We start from the raw sequence: 25,856 nt of genomic DNA on the forward strand, positions 1-25,856 counted from the left end.
GACTCACTATCCATGCCCCAAGTCCATAGAGAATCATCTATGCATGAGCTGGGCCAATTGTGACTGCCACCATATATTTGTCAGTAAACTTTTCTCTGAACACACACACACACACACACACACACACATACACACACACACACACACACACACAGTCGGGAAAGGGCAGGTGAGGAGGTTGAAGTTTTAAATATACCAGATCTCACTGAGCAAGTGATACCTGGGCAAAGAGTCAATGGGAGTGAAGAACGTGGCCTTGCTTTTATGTGGTTGATCAGGGCTCCAGGCAGAAGGGAGCAGAGCAAAGGCTGTGTGTGGGAGGAACAGAAGTAGATGGGTGAGACCACAACAGTCAGCAGGTGACAAGAGGGCCGGCGGGGGAGACATGGAAGCCCTTGTACAAATGGCTCTTGCTATGAGTGGGTGGGAGCCATGTTATGAGCACAGAACAACTTGATCTGTACCTGACTTAGTCAGCTTTCTATTACTGTAACCAATACCTGCAATAAATCAACATGAAAAGGAAACAGCCTTCTTTTAGCTCACAGCTTCGATTTCAATCCAGGACTGGTTGCCTGCATAGTTTTGGGCCTGTGGCAACTCAGTACATCGTGGTGGGAGGATGTGGTGAAGGCCACCATTCACCACGTGGCAGGGCAGGAGAGGCAGAGGGAGGGGCTGGGGTCCCAGTCTTCCTTTCAGGAGAGCTCAGGCAGTGACCCAGAGGTCCTCCCTGTTAGGCTCCACCTCTTAAAGACCCCACCACCTTCCATGAGTTGGGGACTAATAGACCTTTAATACTGGGACTCGGGGTGGGGGTGGTCATTTAGTCAAACCACAGCAACTGGGGCTAAGGATGGGCTGGACAGGAGAGAGCATTGGCAAAGAGGCGAGGGTGCTGGCAGCATGATCTAGGCTGGTGGCTAGGGCAGTGAGGACAAGCAAGACTCAGCAAGTTCTGAAGGTGGGAACCACAGAGACGGTAGGTGATCAGGTAGGGGAGAGGTGGAGGACGAGCGGAGCCAGACTGACTGGAATATTGGCTTGATCGGCTGGGAGGTTGGAGCTGCCATCAACCAAGGTAGGGGGACTGACAGGGGCAGATTAGTGGGACAGAGCAGGAGCTTGGTGTTAGTGATCCATGTGAGCTACCTCTTGGCCATCCCAGAATGAGGCTGAGGGGGCTTTTGCATTCTGGAGTTCACAGCCCTTAGAAATGTGCCAGAGCCCAAGCCCCAGTGAGGATGTTGAAAAGTTAGACTTTGTCCCTCTCTACTTGTCCTGTCACTGATGGTTAAGGTCTAGAAATAGTTGGCCCTAACTCCCAAGGCCGTCTCTTAGGTTTCTGAGCTCTGATGGAGACTCCTGTCCTGAGGTCCCAGGCCCAGTGAGAAACACAGATAAGAGATGATGTGGCCTCAAACTGTAAGCATCAGTGAGATGTGGAAGAAATATGAGCCTTTTTGGCATTTAACTGTAATCCTTCATGAGACCATGAGAGTTCTGGACACCTGAGCTTTCCCAGAAGGCTTCCTCTCCCTTAAGTGGGCTGCAGGGAGCTTCTGTGAGGTGTCTACCCAGCCTGGATGAGCACTGACAGAGGCCGTGAGGACTCAGTGAGAGAACATGCCAAATGCTCAGCCCGGGGCCTAGTGGAGTGCTAGTGCTACATGCACTAGACTTCCCTTGGAGCTATGGATTGAGTGCTGACTTTTAAGTATTGAGAGGTGGGCAGTCATCAAACAGATGAAGAGAGGAGGGGAGAAGAATTTCAGAAACTTCTGACCAGAATCTGCTGTAGTAGTACATAGCACACAGAAAGAGAGAGGGGGAGGGAAGGAAAGGAAAGAAGGAAGGAAAGAAGGAGAGAGAAAAAGAAAGGGAAGAAGAAGGAAGGAGAGAAAAGGGGAGGGAGAAGGGAAACAGAAAGAAAAATAGTAAAATATAAAAATAAAATTTTAAGTTAAAATATTCTATTTGTCCCCATGTCCCCAAGCTATCTGTTTGTTCTGGGCATGGCAGACCCTCCTCTTTCCACAGCAAATGAGATCCTGACCCTCCTTGGAGAGATATTGCCCAGAATGGAGCTTTGAAGGAGAACACAACTCATTGAGACAATGAAACTGGCACCAGCTAGTCTGGATTCAAACCTAAGCCGCACACCTTCCTAGCTGTGTGACCTTGGGTCAGTCGCTGACCCGCTCTGCTAGTTTCCTCATCTGTGAACCAGGAGATCATCACAGGACTTGCTCCACAGACTTGTGAAGACCAAAGGGCATAATGCATGGAAAGACTAGATCTGGTGAGGGCTCAGGAAAGATGAGGCTGGCTCTGCTCTGGCCTTGGTCTCTTGTTCATGATCCACAAAGCCTATCCCAGTCCATGGCACCATTTTATGAAGCGGGATGAAAAGGCAACTGGCAATGGCCATGACACATGAGACCCCAAGACTGTGGAGGGCACAGTGAATGAATGAGAGGCTCAGGGTCTGACTGAGGAGGGAGGCGGCTACCAAGAGACCCAGTGAACACAATAGTGGGAACTGAAGCTCAGGAAGCAGAGGAGACGGGGAGGACTGAAGAGGAGTGGGGAGGCTGGTCCTGCAGGAAAGGCTGTGGAAGCTCTGGCCACAGACACCTGGCTGTTCCTTTTGGCTTCCTCCCACCTGGGTTCCTGGGCTTGCGGCAGCAAAGCTATGTGCGGAATCACCCAGCAGCTGGTACTTCCTTTGTTTCCCTGAAACCCCTACTCAATCTATGGTCCAGGAGGGCCTCAGGGCCTGCCCCCTCCATGCTGCTCCTGCCTGGCCTGCTTACCTTAGCAGGTGAAGTGCCCTTGAGCAGATCACTTCACCTGCCTGTGACTCAGGCTCCTAAGCTGTCCACTGGGACTTCCCACCACTGGGATGTAGGTTGCAGGAAACAGGAGACATGGATGTTGTAAATTGCAGGGCCTGCGGTGGACTCAGGAACGTGGTGAGTGAGTGAATGAATAAATGAGGAAATGTCCAACTTTGGTCCCAGGCAAACATTGGTCTGTGTGCCTGAAGGCCTCAGTTGCCCCACCACTGGGCACAGACACCGCCTGTCTGCCCACTTCTGCATCCTCTCACTCTTGGGAGCCATCAGCATGGCTCTCTGATCCCCCAGTGGGAGCCCTTCAGCATACCACCCACATTCCCTGTCACCATCTGCTGCTCTGCTTCCCAATCTATCCTGTCACTCTCTCCAGCTTACCTTTGTCACCTTGGCAGGACCACATCATCTCTCTCCAGCTACTTACAATGGTGACCTCCCATCTGACTTTTGTCCAGTGACATGCTCACGCTCTGCCACCGTCTGTCCTACCTGCCTAAGTCAGATGAATCTTTTTGTGTGTGTGTCAGTTGTGGGGCTTGACCTGGGGGCCTGGGTGCTGTCCCTGAGCTCTTTTGCTCAAGGCTAGAGCTCTAGCATTTTGAGCCACAGTGCCACTTCTGTTTTCTGGTGGCTAATTAGAGAGTCTCACAGACTCTTCTGTTCTGGCTGGCTTTGAATTATGATCCTCACACCCGAGCCTCCTGAGTAGCTAGGATTATAGGTGTGAGCCCCTGGTGCTCAGCTAGGTGAACCTTTTTTCTAGGAACCCTATCACCCTTAGGAAAATGCTCTCAAGTTTCTCAGCATAGCCCACATAGCACCTGGAGACTGGACTTCAGCTAGTCTCTCTTGCCTACTTCATCTCTTCCTGATCTTCTTTGGGTTTCCAGAACATTCCTGCTCCTTCCAGACTGTGTGGCTTTGCTCACTCCATCCCTTCCTTGTTTGCATTACAAATATCTATTCCTCAAATCCTCCAGGAAAACCCATGGTGGACTACCCAATGTTAGAGGGTTTCCCCATTTCTTGTGAACATGTCTAGTACATTCTGTTCCCCAAGTTGTATGTTAAAGTTTTTGGAATCTCCCTTCTATCATATGATTTATTTCTAGAAGAGGCTCATGGTTTATTCATTTAGATGGCAAAATTTAGACATGAATATAGATGTGACTATTTAAGTCGAAGCAGTTTCTAGCTCAAGAGGGTGTTCATACAAAATATAATCAATGAATGTATTGACAGATAGAGAGGATGGGGGTAGACCCATGGAAGGATTAGGCTTATTTATAGATGGAGTGGTGGGTGGATGGAAGTAAGGAATCAGGAAAGATGGCTGGATGGCTGGATGGTTTTATTACAGGAATAAGGGTGATGGAGAGGCCTGACAGTTGAATGGAAGGAAATAGTGCACAGAAGGATACAAGATGAGTAGGTATATGGAAGGATAGGAGGAAGGATGGAAAATGGGAAGAAGAGAAATAACGGAAAAAAGAATGGTTGTAAAGAAGGAAAATGAGGACTGAAGCCGTAGCTCCGTGGTAGAGTGTTTGCCTACCATGTGTGAGGCCCCCGGTTCAATCCCTAGCACCACACACAAAAATGTGTATTTGGGGCCAGGAGTGTGGCCTAGTGGTAGAATGTTTGCCTAGTGTGCACAAAGCCCTGGGTTCGATTCCTTGGTACCACATAAGCAGAAAAAAAACAGAAGTGGTGTTGTGGCTCAAGTGACAGAGGGCTAGCCTTGAGCAAAATGTGTCTAAGGACAGTGCCCAAGCCCAGAGTTCAAGCCCTAGGACTGGCAAAAAAAGCCTATGTGCAAAATGGTGGCAAGGGGAATGGAAGGGAAGGCAGAAATAATGGCGGGAGGACAAATAAATGGCAGATGCATAGGTGGAAAAGAATTTTTTATTTTTGTCAGTCATAGGAGTTGAATTCTGGGCCTGGGCGCTGTCCCTGACCTCTTCAGCTCAAGGGTACCACCCTATCCCTTGAACCACAGCTCTACTTCTGGTTTTCTGGTGGCTAATTAGAGATAAGAGTCATATGGACTTTAGTGCCCGGGCTGGCTTTGAACTGCCATCCTCAGATTTCAGCCTCTTTTTTTTTTTTTTTTTTTTTGCCAGTCCTGGGCTTGAGCTCAGGGTCTGAGCACTGTCCTTGGACTTTCTCAAGGCTAGAGCTCTACCACTTGAGCCTCAGCACTATTTCTGGCTTTTTTCTATGTATGTGGTACTGAGGAATCGAACCCGGGTCTTCATGCATGCTAGGCAAGCACTTTAACCACTAGGCCAAACTCCCGGCCCCAGATTTCAGCCTCTTGAGTAGCTAGGATTACAGGTGTGAGGCGCCATGCCTGGCTAGATAAGGCAATTCTTATGTCCATTGAGCTGAACATTTTAAGCCATCTGACCTAGTTTATATTACACATCTTGGCTCCTATGCAATAAAAATATTGTATTTATTAATACGTTAAATGCTATTTGTCTAAGATCAGACAAATAGATTCAAGGGAGGGATTCAGGGGAAATGCAGCTCAGAGGGGTTCTAAGCAGTTTGCCCAGGTCACAGACGCATTTCTAGTCCTTGGCACTTATACTCAGCCCTTCAACCACTACCCTGAGTGCTCTGAGCTCTGCCCTTCTGCTCTCTCACTTCTCCCCAGAGAGAGCTCATTCTGAGCAGACCTCAGCTGTCGACTGACCTACGAAAGAGTTTTTCATGGAATAAATGAGAAAGGGAAATGACCTCACCCTAGGCCTGCAGCTGGACAGGGCTGGCAGCGCCAGCTGCCTTTCCACCTTGAACATGACTCACATGAAGAAGGGAATGTGGCACCTGTCAGGTTCCTGACACTGAGGTTTGAACAGCTTCAGAGAAGTCCAGGTGCCCAGATCTCATGGGAGATACAGCGAGGGGATCGGGGTGCTTCTCATGGAATCCAGAGCATGAAGAACTCTCATGCTGTGGTAACGGCCCAAAGGCTAACCCTCTACCCTCGAGCCTTCTCTCCTGATAGCTCTTGCTGCTGTATTCCCTTTCCTATGGACCTCTTTAAAGAAGCATGTATGCTGGGTGCTGGCTCTTCATGCTTTTTTGCAGGTTAATTGGAGATAAGAGTCTCATGGACTTTTCTTCCCAAGCTGACTTCAAATCCTGCTCCTCAGATCTCAGCCTTCTGATAGCTAAGATTACAGATGTGAGCCACTGACCTTATCTGGATTTGTAAGCCAGCCTGGCTTTTTCTCTAAAGCAGCCTGAAGACAAAGTATGTACTTTTGAAATTGCATTGCTTTTGTGTTTTCCTCCTTCTTTGTTTCTTCTTGAAAACAATTTGTGGCTTTCTTTTCATGCTTCATAACCATAGGGACTGAAAATAAAAACCCAAAAGGAGAACCTCTCTGCTTTGGAAAGTCAGGGTAGAGTCCAAGTTTCCGAGGGAGAGGGCTGCGGGGCAAGGGGACAGGCTCTGTGGGGCAAACATGGGCAGCCCGTCCCCGCCCTGGCTGGCTGCAGATGCTAGCCGTTTGTGGGCCTCATGCCAGCTGCGGTTTTTAATGTTCTTGTTTTGCAGAGTTAAGAATCTGTGGTTTTTAATTGTACCTCAGACTACCACCCTGGTTTGTCCCCATCGGTATTTCCCTTGAGAGGCAGAATAACAGGATTCAAAGTACGATCAGAGGCCCTGTCTTGTGGCTAATTCATGAGAACACCAAAACTACACACATGTTTAGTCGTGCACCAGTGGCTCACACTTGTAATCCTAGCTACGTAGGAGGCTGAGATCTGAGGATTGAAGTTTGAAGCCAGCCTGTGCAAGAATGTCCAAGAGACTCTTATCTCCAAATAACTACAAAAAAGCCAGGTGTGGCGCTGTGGCTAAGTGGTTGGGTGCTAGCTTTGTGCAAAATCGCTCAGGAACAGCACCCAGACTGTCAAGCTCCAGGACTGGGCGCGCGTGCACACACACACACACACACACACACACACACGTTTGCTCATTTAGAGACATGTCCTAGAAACCTTTACAGAGAACTAGAGTATGTCATCCACTTTTAAAGCATGCTTCTATAAATTGTATTTGAGTTGTGCAAATACATAGCAAAAGTGTGAAAATACTCTACTTTGAAGGCATTGTAATGCTTGTCTCCAAGCGAGCCTGGTGTTTCTTTCTCTCTCTTGTCACTCTCTCATTTCTCTCCCTTGGCATTTTCAGCACAGCAGTGAAGGTCTCGGTAGCAAAACTTAATGCACATTTTAGAAGGGAGGCCAGAAAACCTTGTTTGCAAACCACCCGACAGTGCGTGTCCTAAATCCATGGGGGTCACAGTCTTCCTTGTGCCTTCTCCACACTGCCATTGTAGCACAAAAGCAGACATGGGCAAGAGAAAATGAATGGACATGACTGTATTTCAATGAAATTTTATAAAAACAAGTGAGGTGAGGGCAGCCCTGTCCTTCGGGCTGCTGTTTGCCTTCCTTGGTTTTAGAAAAAAGAACAGGTAGAGATGGCCAGTATGGCGACGAATCTGGAGGTCCTCGTATCTATGTCTTGGTGAAAGAACTGAGTGGGGCTTCAGGTGAAGAAGATATGGAGAGTCATGGCTTCATCCTTAAAACCTCCCTGGGTGGGGGAAGGGATGCACTTTGGTCCCTGGAGCTGTTCATGTTGGGGATATTACAAGGAGGATTGTTTCTAGCCATACACAATGAAGAGGTGAGCCCCCCCATCCTTATAATCATGCAAGCACAGTCTAGGGGTTGGGGGACTCCTCTACGTTTCCTCTTTGAATCAGAGGTTCTTTAATTCTAATCAGAACTCTCGACAGACATTACTTTGCTCAGAGCAGAGGCCAAAGTCCCCAGCGAGGGACAACAACCTGCAAGGGCCAGTCCCACTGCTTGGCTGCCCTCACTTCCTCTTCTCATCACTCCCAAGTGCCCACTCTCCACTGAGCCTGTTGTCCTCTGAGCCCCAGACCTGTTCCACTGTCCCTCTACCCTGGTTGGTACGTTCTCCTTGAGTCTTAGTCCTCAGACTTTCCAACTCTCACGTTTTCTATCCTTGTCTCTGCCTGTCTCCTTTCCCTCCTCAGTGCTGACTCCTGCTCCTTGAGTCATTTAGTTTACTCAGTGATTCCTCGATGGTCTGGCTTTCCTTATGGCAATGACAGCCCCAGGGGCAGGGACTTCTCAACCCCTCTCACACACAATTCCTTGCTGCCTCCTCAGCATCTGCCTGGCTGAAGGCAGGCACACAGTGAGCATTAGTGTATACAATGAGCCAACTGTTTCCAAAGGCAGATGGCCTTGTCCTGCTTTGGCCATTTATTTGCTCTTTCACAATGGTGCTGGCTGCTCCCCCCTCTCAGCTGTTGGGACTGTAGTATTGCTCCCTGGATTCTGGACGGCCCTGGGATTTGGGTTGGTAGTGGGGTTGCATGGTGATGTGAGGTATTGACCCAAAGAAAGAGGGGCCAACCTCCAAGTCGCCATCTAGGGCTGCTCCAGCCAGCTGCAGAGTGAGGAGAACACTGTCAGAATGACTCCGTCCCAGCTTTGTTGCTGGACAGAGGAGCAGAGTGAGATCCTGGCAACCTCAGAACACTCACCCTTCTGTACGTGTGTGTGTGTGTGTGTGTGTGTGTGTGTGTGTGTGTGTGTGTGTGTGTGTGTGTGGTTTCTGTGCATTTTTCTGGCATTCTCTCACTCATGCTTTCTGGAACCTTCTGGAGAGCGGTAGAGTGAGTTGGATGTTCTGCACTGTTTTGTCTGACGTCTGCTGAGACTTGTTCCCCAGGGCATGCTGTTCTCAGGTCTCACCCTCCATCAGGCTGTTCCTCCCAGAACAGACGGAGTAGGAAGCTGCTCTCCCCAGGGAGGCCATGCTCCCTCCATACTGGTATCCCAGAAACCCTTCGTCTTCCTGCTCTCCTGCCTCCACCTCCACCAACCAAGGCACAGCTTTGTCCCTCACTTCCTGCTGCCTCTTTGTGACTCAGGAACACTCACCCTCCACCAGACCTCCAGAGTGCACGGTGTGAACACAGCTGTTCCCCTCCTTGGGAGTCGTGCACAGCTGGGGCTCACACAGGAGCTGCATCTTTACTTTGTGACCCTGGCCTAGCCAGTTACCATCTCTGAGCCTCTGCGTTGATAACTGTGCTTCCTTCCAGGATTGTCGAGGAGATCCAGGAAGTGCTAGGCACGCAGTTGGCCTGCAGTGAGAAGCAGCAGCAGCAGTCACTGCTGAGGTCATGGGGTCTTGTAGTCCATAGAGATTGGGTGACAAACCCAGTGGCTAATGGATGGCAGGGTCAGGGTTGCTTGCTATCTTCTCAGAGGTAACTTCTGAGAATGGAGCTAACAATAGATTCAGGGCCCCTTTCTAGACCCTATGCACCCCTACATGTACCTGGGGCCCCATGAGCTGCTGGTTCCTCATTGTAGGTGGGGTTGGCATGCCCCCCCTCCCTTCACCCTTTCTCTTCCCCCCCTTTTCTTCCCCCCTCATGTGCCACTCTGCAGCTAGGATGATGCTAGAGTGAGTGTCGAGGGAAGAACAGATCCAGCTAGGAGCCCAGATTCTAGGGCCAGCTCAGGAGGGAGGAGCCCCAAATGTGCCTTCCCTCTAGTGAGGAAGGGGAAGGTCTAACCCTCCCTCCCCCCAACGGGAGGAAAACCAGGGCTGGCTGTGAGGAACAGTGGGCCAGGATCCTGGCAACTCCAGGCATGGCCTGGAGCTGTGGGCTACTTGCCAAAAGAGGGCGACTCTGGGGGGTGGGGAGGCTTCCCTGGGCTGGCCTGCCCTTAGATTTGAGGAAATGCTCATCATGGCTCACTGCCCAAAGGATTCCCTGCGGTGAGCCCAGACTGGGCCAAGGTACACAGGGCATTTGTTTGGGAAGTCCAGGTGTGTACCAGGAGAGCTTGGGGTGGGGCTCAGGACAGGAGAAACTGCTGCTTGGTGTCATGGGAAGTCTCTGAGATCAAGCTCTAAGCCAGAAAAGCTCCCCCCTCTCTTCTTAGGGCCCCAGTGTGGGGCAGTCCAGAGCAGAGTTTGCCCTGCTTGGAGCAAGGGAGCCAGAGGGCGTGTGCGTTGGCTGAAGGTCACAGAGGAGCTGGCCGTCTGCCATCTTGGGCTGGGCTTGGCATGAGACGATTCTGTACCAAGGGCCTCAAAGATAGCCTTTAGCATTCTTTACAAGCAAGCTGACAGTGTCTGTTTAACATGCCAAGATGATTGAAGGGCTGCAAAACAATTTATCTCTGGTAGTTTTTCAGCTACTAGGGAAGATTTTACCAAACGCACTTTCTGTGGCCTGCTACCCCTTTTAACCAGCTCGTGTCCACCACTAACAATTGCGATTGCTCCGAGGGCTCAAAGTGGTCATTTGTTCATGGAAAGAATTTAAAAAACAAGCAAACAAAAAGCCAGAATGCCTAGAACCCCATCTTCATGTGCTGTTAACCTTGCAAAATGGCCACAGTTCTGATGATTCTCTACCTCCAAGGGCTTGGCGCTAGGAGCTGCTGGTGGAGCTGGCTGTGACCCTGGGGACTTGGCCAAACACTGACAGACGACATGGGAGGGACAGGCAGGTGGCTGCCTGTCCACATCAGCTCGGGGCAGAGGGCAATGTCTCTGTGATCTTGGACTGGAGGACTCCCTCCAGCCTCAATTTCTGTAATCTGGTCGTTAAAGGCTAAGTAGAGTGACCTTTCTGTCCCACCCTGTCCTTGGCAGGGAGGACACTGGTGGGGAAGCAGGGCTGCCATGCTCAGGAAGGAAAGTGAATGCTCTTTAAGTTGTCACAGCAGAGCAGGCCTCCAGGCACCTCCTGTTTACCGAGGCTGAGCAAATACAGCTGGGCCCTTAGCAACAGGCACAAAGGGGCCCTTGTCCCGCGGCTCCCATGGCTCCCTCATGCCCTGGCTCTGCCCAGCTAGGAGCTCTTGGAGAGGCAGGCCGCCTGGCCCGCAGCCACTTGACGGGTGGCCATTGGGTGGCTATAGGAGCTGTTGGGTGGCCTGCTCTGGCCAGTCTTTGAGTCTGTGAAGGCCCTGGTCCTCCATTAGCAGGATATTGAATCTGTTGTTCAGATCAGTTATCGGAGGCTCGGAGACATCCTTTAGAGATGGAGCAGATGAGCCCTGGATGAAGGGGCAGGGACTCTGTGTCGGTCATGGCCTTCGCATGTCATGATAGGAGCTTCACAAGGAAGCCACTCAGCTCCTCTGGCTACTTGTCCTTAACAGAGAAGAACAAACTTGAGATTGTTGTTTTGGGCTGAGGGAATTAGAGTAGGAGGTAAAAGTCTGGGGTACCTTTTTGGTACCTCTGTTGATTACCCACAGTCCACCGAGTTCCATCCTCAACACTGCAAAAGAAAGTGAAGAAGAAATGATATGAGTTGGACACTGGTGGCCCATGCCTGTTATTCTAGTTACTAAGGAGCTGAGAGCTGAGGACCGTGGTTTGAAATCAGCCCAGGAAGAAAAGACAGTAAGATTTACTTCTAATTACCCACCCGCAAGCTAGAAGTAGAGCTGTAAGTCAAGTGGTAGTGCCCTAGCCTTGAGAGAAGAAGCCAAGGGACAGCGCCTAGGTCCTCCAGTACCAGCAGAAACAAACTCTACAACATACCAAACAAAAACAATATAAGGTGCTCATGTACCCAAGATCAGAAACCTTTTTCCAGGCCTGGAAAGCAGTAAAGAAATGTTTTCCCCTGGCTTATTTTGAGATCTGCAAATAATAGGCAGTGACAGAACCTACCTCCTGGGTTTGAGGAGAGATTAAATAAGTGATGTCTAAAGTGTTTGGAGAAATGCCAAGCATGTAAAAAAAAAAGCTTGCTACAGGTAATTATGATTTTTATGATCACTGTTGGTTCAAAGGATGAGTTGATAAATCTTTTTAAAGGCCCATTTGGAGACATAGCTCAGGTTTAATGAACCTGACGATTCCAGAGCTGAGGAAATAAGACAAGTAGACAAAACAGGATGTTTCAACCTGATCTTCCTGTCTCTACCTTCTCAGTTACTAGGATCGTACATGTGCACTATCACAGCTGGCCTTTGTTTTATTTCTTCCCTTATACTGTTTAAACTAAGAAAACAATAAAGTTGTGTTACAATCTCATTTAAAGCCACGGTGGCTCTCGCCTGTAATCATGGATCAAAGCCAGGCAGGGCAGGAAAGTGCATGAGACTATTATCTCCAGTGTATCACCAGAAGGCCAGAAGGAGTGCTGTGGCTCAAAGTGGTAGAGCGCTAGCCTAGAGCTGAAGAGCTCAGGGACAATTGCGTGGGCCCTGAGGGTAAGCCCCCAAACGGACATAAAACAAAAACAAAAACAAAATTTTTATTTGTTTCATGTTGAAAGCTACTTAAGGTCAGGCTTCGTCTTCTATATCTAGACACAGAGGGGTCTAGAACACTGATGAATACTGGCCTTGACCCAGGAGCTCTCAGTGGGGTAGGAGGACTCCACAGCTCCACAGAAAGGACACTAGTGGCAGAGCTGCCACAAATGTGCCCACTTCCTGCCAGCTCTGTGTGAGCCCTGGAGTGGGGGGGGGTCCTGGGACCTCGTGACAACAGCATGGATGAAGAGTCCTGGGAAAACCACCCCAGGTGCCAAAGGCCTGGAGCTGCAAGCCCCTCCCACCTCCAAAGGGCCACCTACACAGGCCAGTTTCTGGCCAGGGTTGGCACCTGTAGGGCACAGAGGCACTGGAATTTGGGGTCCCTCCGGCCTCTGGGAGTTTAGACCCCTGTGCCTCTTGTATTCCCTGTCCTCTAGAGAGCTCCAGAAGAGGGTGGAATTCATGGGCCCAAGTGGCAAACATTTTCATTGGTCCTTTCTCTCTTCTCCCTGCCCAGTGGAATTTTGATGTTGTTCAAAGTAGCTACAGACAAAGCTTGCCTCATCGCCAATCAGTCTGGTCTTCATATGACCAAATGGTATCCATTTTGCCAAATCCTCTCTTGCTCAGCCTCTTTTGAAGCTGGAAGCAGCCATTGACCCAGTTTCAGGCAACAAACTGTAACAGCAAGTTTGAAGGGGAACTTCGAGGAGAGCTTTGGCTTCTTCAAGGGAGTAACAGGAGCGTTTTCTTAGGTTTTTCTCTTACTGGAGTACAGCCATGAAGACTGGTGCTGTAGCAGCCATCCTGCAACTATGTGGTCTCGGGTTATCACTGCAGGTGATAGGTAGAGAGGTTGAAAAACCCAGTTCCTCAGTATCCTCAGCAGGCTACCAGACCACCCTGTGAGCACCGGTGTCTGCATCAGAATGATGGGATGGGGTCCCAGTTGTGGAGTGTTGCTTGGCTCAGTCCCTCCGGCCTCTCCCTTAACCTTACAGAATTGGGGTTTCCTTATGTACATGGGAAGGATAATGGTGGTGAAGATGGGCTGAAGTAGGCAATTAGCATGTCTAGCCTCGTAAAACCAGAGTGGGGCGAGACCACTGCATCTGGGGAAACCAAGACTCAGAGAAATCCAGCAGCATGCCAGTGGAGCCATGCCACATCACAGGCACCTGTGTGCCAGAGCTATGTGCCCCCATGAATGTGCAAGACTGCATACATGTGTGTGTGTGTGTGTGTGTGCAGGGCTGTGCAAATATGCAGACCTGTGCAGGAGTATCCTGTGTGTACAGAGCTAGTGCATGTATGTGCGTGTGTGTGGTGTGTGTATGTGTGTAGACTGTGTATACATGTGTACATGCAAGAATACATATGCAAGGGGTGTGCTCATGCAGGGAGTCACGTGCAATGGATGTGTGTACAAAGTGTGTGTGTGCGAGTATATAGGACATGTAAGGCGTGCTCCCGTTAGCAGGGTATGTGTGCACACTGTCACCCAGGCCAGTGCACAGAGGCTCTCTGGACCTTGCTTCAGCCCCTCCCCAGCTCTCCCGGGCTCCACAGCCCCCCATTCCCATCCCTCGGCTGCCCAGGCTCTCTCTGGCACCCACAGTTCTCCTAGCACTGAGGTGATCCCCAGGGGTGCCTCCTGCTCCCTTCTCCAAAACAACCATCACCAGCCGCAGCACTGCAACAGCTTCCCAGGGGCTGCCACCTCCCTCCTGCTGGCGCCATCCTGGGCCTCTCCTGCCACTGTGCCAGTAGCCAAGGTGGCCTGGGACCCTTCTCCTTCTGCCATCTTCTGGCTATGGGCAGCGGCTCCTCTTCTCGAAACCTATCAAGTCAAGGAGATGTTAGCAGGCTGCCTTCTCCTGCTGAGGTCTGCCCAGAGGTCAGCAGGGGGCCTGCATGAGAGGGGGAGACAGCCCAGCTCCCTGCCTTGCCCTCTTCTTCCTCTTCCTATCAGAGCTTCCCTGAAGACAGGGGCCACCAGGACCTAAGCCCTGATTGGCACTTGTCTAGGCAGGGCAAACCCACTGAGACCTTCCTGTTCTTGTTTCCCTCTGCAGGGCCCTGGTATTCTGTCCTCACATCTTCTGCTGGCCAGTCCCCCTCTCCTTGCACCTGAAACCAGAGGCAGACCCCTCCTGGGTCCACCTAAGCCACAAGTGTCACCTCTGGGATTTTCTCGTTGTCCTGTCCTGCCCCAGTGTCCCCTCCCTGCAGAGTCCTTGATTCGACTTAGGCCCTGAGCCAAAAAGTCATTAAAACAAAGTACAGCCAAGGACGGGAAAATTGCTCTTCTGACAGGAGAAAGCAAAACACTGTCACACTCCAGGGCCACTGGCTCTGTCCCAGGAACTCAGGGATGACTCGGGGTGGGGGCAGGGAGCCAGGCAGAAAGAGTTGGATCCAGGGACTTGGGACTTCCAAAAGGGATTTGGAAGGCCTGGCAGGCTGGATGTAGAGACCGGCACCAGTGCTTCCTGCAGTCTGACTTGGAGACTGGCACTGTGGGACTCTGCAGTGCGATGGAGCCTCTGCTAGGAAGGACTGGCTTCAGCCTGAGCCTCTTACAGGATGGTGATAGAGCCGAGGCCCAGGGAGGGTGACCAGCCCAGATCACAGAGCACTGAGAAAACACTGGGCGTTTCTCATGTTCCCTGTGGTTTCCGGTGCCTGCCCCATGCCCGGCCTGCAGAGAACACCACAGCAAGTACAGTGTCTTCATTTCTTTATTTTTTCTTGTGACTGTACTTGGGCTTAAACTCAGGGCTTTGCACTCTTGCTCGATGTTTCACTCAAGGCCCTCTGCCCAGGTGCAAGGATGTGTGAAAGTGCCCATGAGGACAGAGGGGCCTGGACTGCACAATGGAAACGAGTGGAGGAACAGACGATACAGGAGTTGTGGGCGCAGAGCCCACAGGTTGGATGTCACAAGGTGGTGGCTGGAGTGGCTCTGGCTAGGGACCAAAGGGCTGGCCTGTCACACTGCTGTGTCTGAAGACCTTCCCTGGCCTCCAGAGCCTCTCCCCAAGAGCCTGTCCTTCCCCCCATACCTGTCCCTGCAGTTTCTCTGGACAGAGCTGGCCTTGCTCTCCACCCAAGCCCACAGTGGACTCCACACTACCTTCTCAGCTCCCCCCAGCCCCCCGCAGCTCTCTATAAAGCCAGCTATGTCCAGCCTCTTCCCGTGTGCACACTGTGAGGTGGAGGATGGTGAGCTGGGTCTTTGGCTCCAGGTCCTAAGCCTGAAGCGGTTGCTGAGGCAGCAGCAGTCATGGTAGGAAGCCTGGGAGAGGAGGATGGGAGCTGAAGCAAGCGCTCAGCCTGCTGTACTCCAGGGGGAATGACGGGGGCCGGATGGATGTACACGGGTAAGTTGGGCAGATGCACACATCTGCCACCCAGAGTTCCAGGGTCAGTGTGGCTCAGTGACACCGGCAGAGCCCTGCTCTCCTCTCCAGAGAACCTGGTTGGAAGGAGCTTGGGAGATGTTCTGCTCCAAGTCCTGCCTCACTCTGCCCTAAGTTTCCTTAGTGCCCCCACCATGCATGTGTGTAGAGCCTCAGTGCTTCCATTTGCTAGGGCTGCTTAAATCCCTCGGGCCCATGGCTTGGGACCAACTTTTTTATTTTCTCTCACTTTTTTTCTGGAGGTTGTTCTGAGATCTAGAGGCAAGCAAGGTTGATTTCCAGCAAGACTCACTTTCTTCTCTGTGTGTTCACGTGGGCTTCCCTGTGCACATGTGGGTTTTAATCTGGGTTCTTAGACGAGCACAGTCCATTTAATGAGGGTTATCCTAGTGACCTCATTTAATTCAGTCACCTCTTTAAAGGCCCCTTCTCCAAATACAGTGACATGCTGAGATATCTGGGGGAGGTCTAAACATAGGAATTAGGAGGGGGACATGACTGTGTCTACAATGAGGCCTAGACTGAGTATCTGCTTCCTAGATTGGTTCTAAGAAGTATCAACCATAAAATGCAACCACCAGCCCGGCTCTGCCACCTATGCAAAATCCTGTGTGCATAGCAGCCGTGACCTTGCCTTAAGGTGTGCTCAGGTCCACCCTGAGGAAATGAGGGGTTCATACTGGCCCTTAGCTGGAGCCCTGGGCTGGGGCACGGGCAACAGAGGGGCAAGCCAGACACCAGTGGCTCATGCCTATATTCCTAGCCACTCAGGAAGCTGAACTCTGAGGATCAAGATTCAAAATCAGCTCAGGAAGAAAAGCCCATGCGACTCTTACCTCAAATTAGCCAGCAAAAGAAGCCAGAAGTGGAGCTGTGGCTGAAGTGTAGAGAGGCAGCCTCGAGTGAAAAAGGCCTTGAGTCCAAGCCCTAGTACTGGTACCAACAAGCAAAACTCAGAAGAGCAGGCATGTACAGTTTTGCCCAGGGCCCTTTTCAGGGCTCAAAAACTTCATGGATGAGACCCCTTAAATGTGAATGAAAGATGCAATTTGGGTTTTTGAAGTAAGAAACAACGTACATTTTAGGATTAAGCCAGCCAGTTGGCTCTCTTGCTTGCATATATCTGTCCTAGGTCCTCAGATCAGCCATACCACTTACCCATGGATCTGGCTGAAGGATAATTGTGCACAGTGAGCCACCACCGTCTTTGACATGCCAGATCCAAACCATTCCTGTGGACATGTCCACTGTTTGTCCCAGACCAAGAGAATCAGGAATCTAGATGCAGAGGGCTCCACCAGCTTCTCAGGGAAGGGGCTGAAGGGTAAACGTGGTGGTCAGAACATGCTTCCATTTCCTCTAGCATAGGCATCACTGCCCAGGCCTTAGGCACAGAGACGTGGCGCTTGTGGACTGCAAACAGAGACTTGTGCTATGTGTCTCCAACCTGCTATTCCCTCACTTAGATGGCATGGGTCCCCAGAAGGTGGGCCATGGAACAGGCCTGTATCCTTGCCTCTATGGGTCTCCATTCCTAGGCAGAACAGGAAGAGGGTAGAGGCATCCAGCACTCCTGACACTTGCTGATTAGGGCGGAGCTGGCTTCCAGGGAGGACAGAGGCTCAGCTACTCCGGGTGAGGATGGGAGTGGAGGGGAGGACTCCATTCCTCTGCTGGAAGCTCCTTTCAGGCGAATGGGTAATGGGATCAATAATTTATTCCATACTACTATCATTTTCAAAGCCTATCAACCTCTTTCCTTAAAAGGGGGCAGGGCTTTCCATATTGGGAAACTGAGGCACTCAGCTGCTCTGTGAGTCTGAGCAGCTGGATTCTCCCAGCCTAGAGAGAAGCAAGGATGAGGCCAGTACCTGTAACCACCATGAGCTCCTGAGAGCCTTGCCTTCCAATCAGGTGGGAGACTGGGCTGGGCCTGGTCAAAGCAAGGGAAGGGTCTCCTGCCAGGCCCTTAGGCCTGGCTCTGCGTCCTGCCTGGCTGAGCAACTACTTCCTGAGCTTGCCCGACAGGACATGCTGGGCCCCTGAATCCCTTCCTAAAAAGGAATCAGGCCGTGGTAGACCAGGTTATTTTTAGATGATTGTGTTGAAAAATCCCCAAGTACAGTAGCATCATGTGTTTTCTTTTCTGGAGAGAAAACAGTGGAAGTAGGTAGATTCTTCTCCCCTTCCCCCACCCCAGTTCCCACCATGAAAAGATCGTAACCCCTGGGGAGACCCTATAGTAACCTGTATCTGAAAGGACAATAATTTGAGCTTTGTACCTAGCATTGGATTTAGGGGCTCCAGGCTTGACCAGAGGCAGGGCCTCTGCAAAGTCTCTTTGCAGCTAGGACCCCTTAGGGGTACAAAGGGCATAGGAATATGCCACAGTATGAGGAGTCTAGGACAAATCTACCCTCATTTCCAGCCCAGGCTTCTGTGTGTGTATGCATGCATACGCTTGTGCTAGAGGTTTTGAAATTGATGCTGGCCTCCCATTCTTTTCAACTTACTTTGTTTTATAGATAGAATCTTTGTAACTTCCCATCTATGTCTCTTCAGTAAATTGGGTTGACAGGAATGTGTCACTACACTCAGCCTCCAGAATTTACTTTGTTCAAGTATAGCTTTGTTGAGGTCCAACAGGTATATAATAAAATATACATGCTTAATGTATACAGTGTGACAGGTCTTGAGGCATGAGGCCATCACTGTATTAGGATAGCAAACAAGTTGGGCTTGATGGAGCTTTGTCTATAATCCAAGTACTCAGTTGGTTAAGGCAGGAAGATGAGAAGTCCGAGGCCAGTCTTAAGTTACATAATGAGACCCTGTCTCAAATAATAAATGAGCAAACAAACTCATCATCCCCTGTCTCAGCACCACTGCAAACCCTCCTTCCTGTCCTTCACAGCCTGGACCAACTCTGGCTGTGCTTCTGGTCACAGATTTTCTCACAGTAGTGCCTAGAATCTTCTATCCGTCAGTGGATCTCACAGCAGGGTCAGCTCAACTGGCTTCTCCGATCATCAGTCATGTCTCTGTGTGTAGCCATCATTCATCCCCTTATTTCTCGGTGGTGTCCATTTGTTTATCTGGTCATCTGCTAATGGACATGTAAGATTGTTTCTGGTTGGGGAATATTATAAACAGAGCTCTGAAGTTTGTGTGCCTGCCCTTGTACGAATGCATATTTCATTCTCTAATGTGAGCCTCTATGTCACCCAGTCCATTTGTTACAACTGTTCATCCTTATTAATTAAACTTCACACATTATCCCATGTCTCTGGCACCTGACACTCATGTGCCTTTCTTTCCTGGACTACTTTATCACACCTCTGTAGGCACCGCTGGTTTCCATCCGTTTCTTTGACTTTATCTTTTTACAGATGAAGAAACCGAGGTTCAGAAAGAAGTGTCACTTGTAATCACACTTAATAAGAAGAATGGCCTTAGGACATTGACTAGACAGCATTTCCCAAGAGGAAGTTGAGATGTGGGCACGTGTGGCTGAATGACAAGGATCTATACAAGTAAAGCCTTTCTCTAGAGTCCAGGGAGATGAGACAGCCGGGCAGGGGGCCCTCCAGCTGGATGTACAAAACAAGAATGGGGGACTTCAAAGAGAAGACAGCCTCACATTCCCCTGCTTGGGGTAGGGGAGTTTCCCAAGAGGTCGTAGCAGGCTGCCTCCTCCCACAAGCTGGCTGGAGAGAAATGTTGGATGGAACCAGGTGTTGGTGGCTCACATCTGTAATCCTGCCTACTCAGGAAACTGAGATCTGTGGATCTCGGTGCAAAGCTATCCAGGAGGAAAAGTTCATGAGACTCTTACCTCCAATAAATTACCCAAACAAATTGTCAGAAATGGAGCTGTGGCTCAAGTGGTAGGACACTAGCCTTGAGAAAAAAGAAAGCTCAGGGACAGTACTCAGATGTTGAGGTCAAGCCCTAGGACTGGCCCCCAAAAATGCTGGCTGGAATAAGCTGGAGTCCAGGTTTCAGCTGGCCACAGATGACCCTCCAAGTAGCCATCTATGAGTGGCCCTACTCATCTTACAAGGACAGCTTATCATGACATTGTATATTAAAAACATGACGTTACCTCAATGACCCCAGCATAGAGGAACCAAGAGACAGCCATCGCCTCTGCCAGCTATCACCACCACCACCACCACCACCACCACAACAATAGCATTAAAATGGTCAAGATTTTTGCTCTGTTTTTCCTAGGAGAAAGACTCCTGTCCTAGCAGGTTTCTTATTTCTTCTTTCATTCGTATTAAATGGTGCCACTCACATCTTGGACCCACTTCGATCTCCTGAGTTAAAATTGTCTCTGAAAACTGTTCTTGTGGACACATTTAGAAGCAGCTTTTACTAATCTCCTGGGTCTGTCTCAGTTCAATCAAGGTGAAAGTTAGGATGGCCCATCATGACAACCCTCTGAGATGGATACTGTATCTAGACCCAGGGACAGTTAAGAAACATAGGCTTCTTTGAAGAGGAAGCAACTTGCCCAGGGCTGAGACTAGCTGGGTTAGGTGTTCGTAGCATGCAGCCTTACCTTAGCTGCCCACATACACGTGGCCTCCCAGCACCTCTGACTTAGGGTATACATCTGGAGCAATGTTTGTTCATAAGCTTGCATTAACTGAGGGTTTTGTTTGTGGTTTTCATGTATTATCTCACTGAATCAGGTCTCTTGCATTTATTGAGGACTTTTTTTAAAAAAGCATTTTTTATACATTATCTCAATTTCTATGGCTCTTATTAGGTGCTACACTCGGGGTTGGAAACGCTGGGTTCTGTCTGGGGGTTCTCTGGAGTGGCCAACCATCCTTAGAGGTAAGAACTCTGAGCTCCTCCAAGACCAGCTTATCCCAAAATGTAGCTAAATCATACCGCTAGTGAGAAGATGCCTACATGGTGCCTACATGGTCCAGCCAGAGAGGGGTTCCAGCTGTGGCATCTGCGGCACAGATAAGCACTCGTATGAAAAACCCACATGGAGCTCATGGAACTGGATTTTGATGACAGGATTCAGGACCAGGCAACCAAAACTTCAATGGTGTCTGGATTCACGACCCATAAGTGCCTGGTTCAGGCAGTTCTGCTGGTAGGGAGGCGGCTGGGCACCTGCGCCATGCTGTTGGCTGCCCTGGCCCCTTGAGGCTGCCGTAGCGGAACACTGCAGCTCATCACAGGTGCACAGCTCCCACTTCTGGAGATGGTGGGGGGACCATCTGGCAGGGACCTTTTAGCTGTGTTAGCAATGACGGAAGAGCAAGAGATGCAGCCTCATGCTCTAAAGAACCTACTCCGGAGATGAAAGCATGCGTGTATTCATGGTGTTGAAATCCTCACAGTTAAACCATCTCTTAAACCTCCTATAAATATGGCTACCTACTTTGAGGGTAGTTATAGGTAGTGGATAGATTCAAGGCACCTCTGGTCCCCAGGCTTGTTTCAATCTTCTAGGCTTTCACTAACCAAATCTCGAGGATCTTTCTGATTGAAGTTCCTCTTACATTGTTGTTGTTATCTTTAAGTAGTTGGACAAAGGAGGTGCCATCTAAAACCGTTCATGAAGACAGTATATTGTTGATCACTGTCGTGCCTTTCCGCATTCTCGGCCCTCCCCTAGCACCCCCTCCCTCACTCTTCTTCATCTGATGGAAGCCCTTACCTGTGAACTCATCATCCTCGGCACACAAAGTTGTCTCATGACTGACTGTGGGTTATCACAGAGACCAAAGGAAATGTCAGCGGATCATCCTCAGTTTACACATGGGGAAACTGAGACTCAATGATGAGGTGGCTCACCTCAGGAGACCCTGCATTCCTGCCAGGATCCCCTATCTCAGATCGGTGGGTTCCACAGCCATTGTTTATTTGGCTTCTTGAACCTGCAGGGGTATCGGGCCCATCAGCTACATCCTGGTGGGTAGCTACCGTCCATCCCCTTCTCTCACTTTCCTCAGAACAAGCCTTCTCCATTGGCCAGACCTGGACACTTGTCAAAGACTCATCACATTTTTGCCAGGCATTTTGATTGTGGTGTCTCGACTTCTGCTTCCTCATCCACAAGTGAGTGAGTGAATTCATGAATGCCTGTCACTGGAAAGGTGCGAGTCAGGGGGTCAGAGGACTGGGAGAGAGGCAGGCTAGAGAGTGAGCAGGGCCTCTGGAGCCTGGATTCTGTTCCAGGCAAAAGCTGGGGCAGTCATAGGGGGGTTAACAGAGGAAAGAGGCCTGGTGTGCCCTGGAAGGAACCCAGAGGGCTGTGGTGGGCTAGGGTAAGATGGAGGGGCTAGACCACAATGCTAGGATCGAGTGATGTGGACTGGATAGGAAAGATGAAGCTCAATGCAAGACAGAATTTGGGGTGATGAGAGTTGGGGAGAAGCCTCAGTGGGGCCTGTGGGAGACCACAGCACTTCCGGCATTTCTTTGGTACATTTTAGGGATAAGAATCACTCTGTGTGCTCTGAGCAGAAGAGGGGACAGTAATGCTCATGTGATGGATGGAAACACACTGAGCTCCCATGCTCCAGGGGTGACCTGGGGACACGCTCTCTTCCCATCCATCTTTTCCTGCGCTGGCAGCATGTCCAGTCTTGCCATCCCACAAAGAGCCAAAGGCCCCCAGCCTGCATCCTGTTAGGACATCAAACCTAGCAGCAAGAGGTTATTTTTCTTTATTTTTGTCAGTCATGGGGCTTGGACTCTGGGCCAGGGTGTTGTCCCTGAGTTCTTCAGCTCAAGGCTAACGTTCTACCACTTTGAGCCACAGTGCCACTTCCAGTTTCTGGTGGTTAATTGGAGATAAGAGTCTCATGGACTTTCATGCCCAGGCTGGCTTTGAACTGAGATCCTCCGATCTCAGCCTCTTGAGTAGCTAGGATTACAGGTGTGAGCCACCAGTGCCCAGTAAGAGGTTATTTTTAAAATGTTCCATAACCAAAATGCCAGGGGGATTCTCATCAACTAAGCACGGATCACATGTCCAGGTCACTGAAATTGGGGGGAGAGGGATGGCCTTGTTGCCTAGTCCTTAGTTGGGTAGCTCACCCCACAATTCACTGCCTAGAAGGACTGAGCTCTGAGTGGGGACAGGTTGCCAATGCATTGATTACTTGCCTTTCCTTTCAGGGTTGGACATTCACATTTCATGGTTTATAACCACTCAGAGTGCTAAATACGCCCACATGGTTATGTCTGAGTTCTGGCCTGCTCTGTCCACAGAATTTTCCTTCCTTCCTGTCATTTCTCCCCAGACCTTAGCTGCCCCCTCATCTGTCTGCCTAGCAAGCTGGGGGAGGTCATTTCCAGCTTGGATGAGTTCTTGACTTTAATGTACTAGACCAGAGTGCAGGGCCTCCACATTTCCTTAGGTTCCAGCAAGCAAAGTTGTTTTGGGAGATGGCAGAAGTCTGTTCCATTTTTCTCTGGTTCCTGGATTTGCTGTCCAGCTCTGTTGGGTTCTGTTTTTTTTTTTTTTTGCCAGTCCTGGGCTTGAGCTCAGGGCCTGAGCACTGTCCTTGGATTTTTCTCAAGGCTAGAGCTCTACCACTTGAGCCTCAGCACCACTTCTGGCTTTTTCTAAGTATGTGGTACCAAGGAATCGAGCCCGGGTCTTGGTGCATGCTAGGCAAGCACTCTACCACTAGGCCAAACTCCCGGCCCCTGGATTCTTTTTTTATCTCCAGCCCCTCATGGTAGCAGGAGGGCTGCTGAAATTCCAGCCTCATCTCAGGTTTACATGCAGGAAGAGAGATTGAGAGCACTTCCTTGATTGGACTGTGTTAAGTCACATGCTGATTCTGGAAGTTCTGTGGCCAGAGAATGCAAGCTATTGACTGGCCAGGTCTGAGCCAGGTAATCTAATCTCAGACCCTCTCCTGAGGACACAGGAAACACCCATCTACCACGAGGACACAACTGTTTTCAGAATACAAATGAGAGAGAGGCTTGGAAAAAGTAAAGTATTTACTTGCTGGTTCACTCAGAGGGTGAGAGAGCCAGGGTCAGACCCAAGGTTTGTTTCTGCAGTGACTGTCACCTGGCCATATCATGTAGGGAACAGGTTCCCGGCCTCACAGGTAGAGATAGCAACCAACCCCAGGAATTACATCATAACCTTTCTCAGGTCTGCCAGAGTTTGTAAAAGACACAAGCTAGGGGTCCATTTAAAAATTATTATTTGTTTTATTAACATCATCTTCCCATTTAGCCAAGTGTCTGTCGTGTATAAGGAATGTCGGTAAATATCCCATTTGAAGCTTCTTTGTACATATTTCCATCGATAAATAAACTCTGAATTCACATAAAAAAGTTAAACTTAAATAACTCATATTTCCTTCTCTTGTAACAGGCATATATTGGTAAAATATAAATATTCTTGGACTCAGGCTTTGTTCTAAGTAAAGAGAACAGTTATTTATCACATGGTACAATTATTGACAATAGAACCGAGAAGTTGTCAGCTGGTGTCCTGGCATGGACTAGTACTGAGGTGGGAACAGAAGATTCACATTTGGTTTCTGGGCCAAGGTGGGGTGGAGGGACAGGAGTGGTGGCGGGGACAGAGGACAGGACAGTCGCTTTCTTTACAGCTCTGATAAAAAATAATCTGTTCTGCCACTGAATTTTTAACTTGGAATATATTCTTCTACGTTTACTGATTAATTCCATAATCATTTCACTTAAAACTCAGATGTCAACTAACCAAACAAATATGGCACATAATAATCCATTTTGAACAATGTCAGTAGATTTGAAACTATCATTGGGCTGGCAAAAAAAAAAAAAGATGAGAGAAATCAATGCACGAGGAGAGAGTGATGATTTGGGGGTGGCGTGGTGAGTTCACTGCGGTCAGCAGAACCCCTGTCCAGGCCCCCGTGTGGCTGATCTCTCCCCTGTGGCCTGCGGGGTAGGAGGAGGCAGGGGGCCGGCTCAGAGCACTCGGGGGATGATGGTGAAGGGAACCGCAGGGCTGCTGGCCTCCAGCTCCAAGGCTGTCAGGAAACACTCAGTGGCGGCTGCATCGTTGCCCTGAGCTTGGAGAACCTCACCCAGCCCGTTCCACACCTCGTGGGCTGTCGAGTTCACCTGGACCGCGTCCCGGAGGATCTTCTCTGCCAGACTGTAGCGGCCTAGCTGGTGAAGGATCAGGGCCTGCAGGAGTGAGAGACAGACATGAAGACAGACGGGCAGAGACTCAGGCGCTGTGGTACCTATCTGTTCTTGGGTCTGCAGCCAAGTCTCTGGATGAGGGAATTGGATCTGCGCTCCGCTACTTCTCAAGTAATTCCTGGACTCCAGGTTTAAACCCAGGGCCTTACACTCTCCTTTAGCTTCAAAAAAATTTTTGTTGCTGTTGTTGTTTGAGGCTGACACCCTTTATCACGTGAGTCACACCTCTACTTCTGGCTTCTTGCTGACTGATTGGTGATATGAGTCTCACAGACATTTCTACCTGGATTGGCTTTGAATTGTGGTCCTCAGATCTCAGCCTCCTGAGTAGCTAGGAGTCCAGGCATGAGCCAGCAGTGCTTCACTATTCCAAGCATTTGAACTACAAAAACAGCAATTTCATACAGAAATCAAGTAATCCAGTAGTTGGGAGGTCATATAGTCTTACTGGCCTAGAGCGATGGCCTGCATGTCCAGTTGAGACCCAGCTGACCCTGACTGCGCAGGTAGGAATATGCTGTTTAGGGCATCGCTATCATATAGGCTGATATATATATATATAATGTTATATAAATGTTATGTAAATGTAAATATATGTATTTATAAAGCTGCTCATAGCTTCTTGTCTTGACCAAGCCCTCGATTTCAGTGTCACCAGCTGGTCCAGCTCAGCCATGCATGGCTGTCACTCCAAATATTTGGCCAGAGCCATTTCCAAGCTGTACCTCTCCATGAGGGATATGGTTTACACTCTTCACTCAGTGGCGAGACCCTCAGCCTCAATCTCTCTGACATGAGGAGAGACACTGAGATCTCACCCAATCTCCACTCGTAACAATCAAGTTGTACTTTCCACAAAGTGCTCTTTGTTCTGTATCACTGGCTTGCAGGTCTTTTTTGTTTTTTAATAGCTCTGTAAACCTTCGGTAAGATGATATCTTCCTATATCTGAGGAAATGCACACGGTTTATGAAAAAACAGGAACTGCTTTGGCTGGGTGAAAAAG

At 49.7% G+C, this 25,856-nt stretch overlaps 1 protein-coding gene across 5 annotated transcripts in view; it reads right to left on the reverse strand.

Moving 5' to 3' along the window:
- Window positions 1-23,836: 23,836 nt before the first annotated feature.
- Ttc7b (tetratricopeptide repeat domain 7B) overlaps window positions 23,837-25,856 on the reverse strand; it is a 188,645-nt gene continuing 186,625 nt past the window's right edge. For all 5 annotated transcript variants that reach the window (XM_090344701.1, XM_090344704.1, XM_090344699.1 and 2 more), the window contains one exon: window positions 23,837-24,832. In XM_090344701.1, coding sequence (XP_090200827.1) covers window positions 24,611-24,832 — 222 coding nt within the window. In that variant the 3' untranslated portion in view covers window positions 23,837-24,610. The remainder of the gene's footprint in view (window positions 24,833-25,856) is intronic.

This window comes from Megascapheus bottae, chromosome 14, assembly GCF_031878675.1.
Source record: "Megascapheus bottae isolate mThoBot1 chromosome 14, mThoBot2.hap1, whole genome shotgun sequence".
NCBI classification, from domain to species: Eukaryota; Metazoa; Chordata; class Mammalia; order Rodentia; family Geomyidae; genus Megascapheus; species Megascapheus bottae.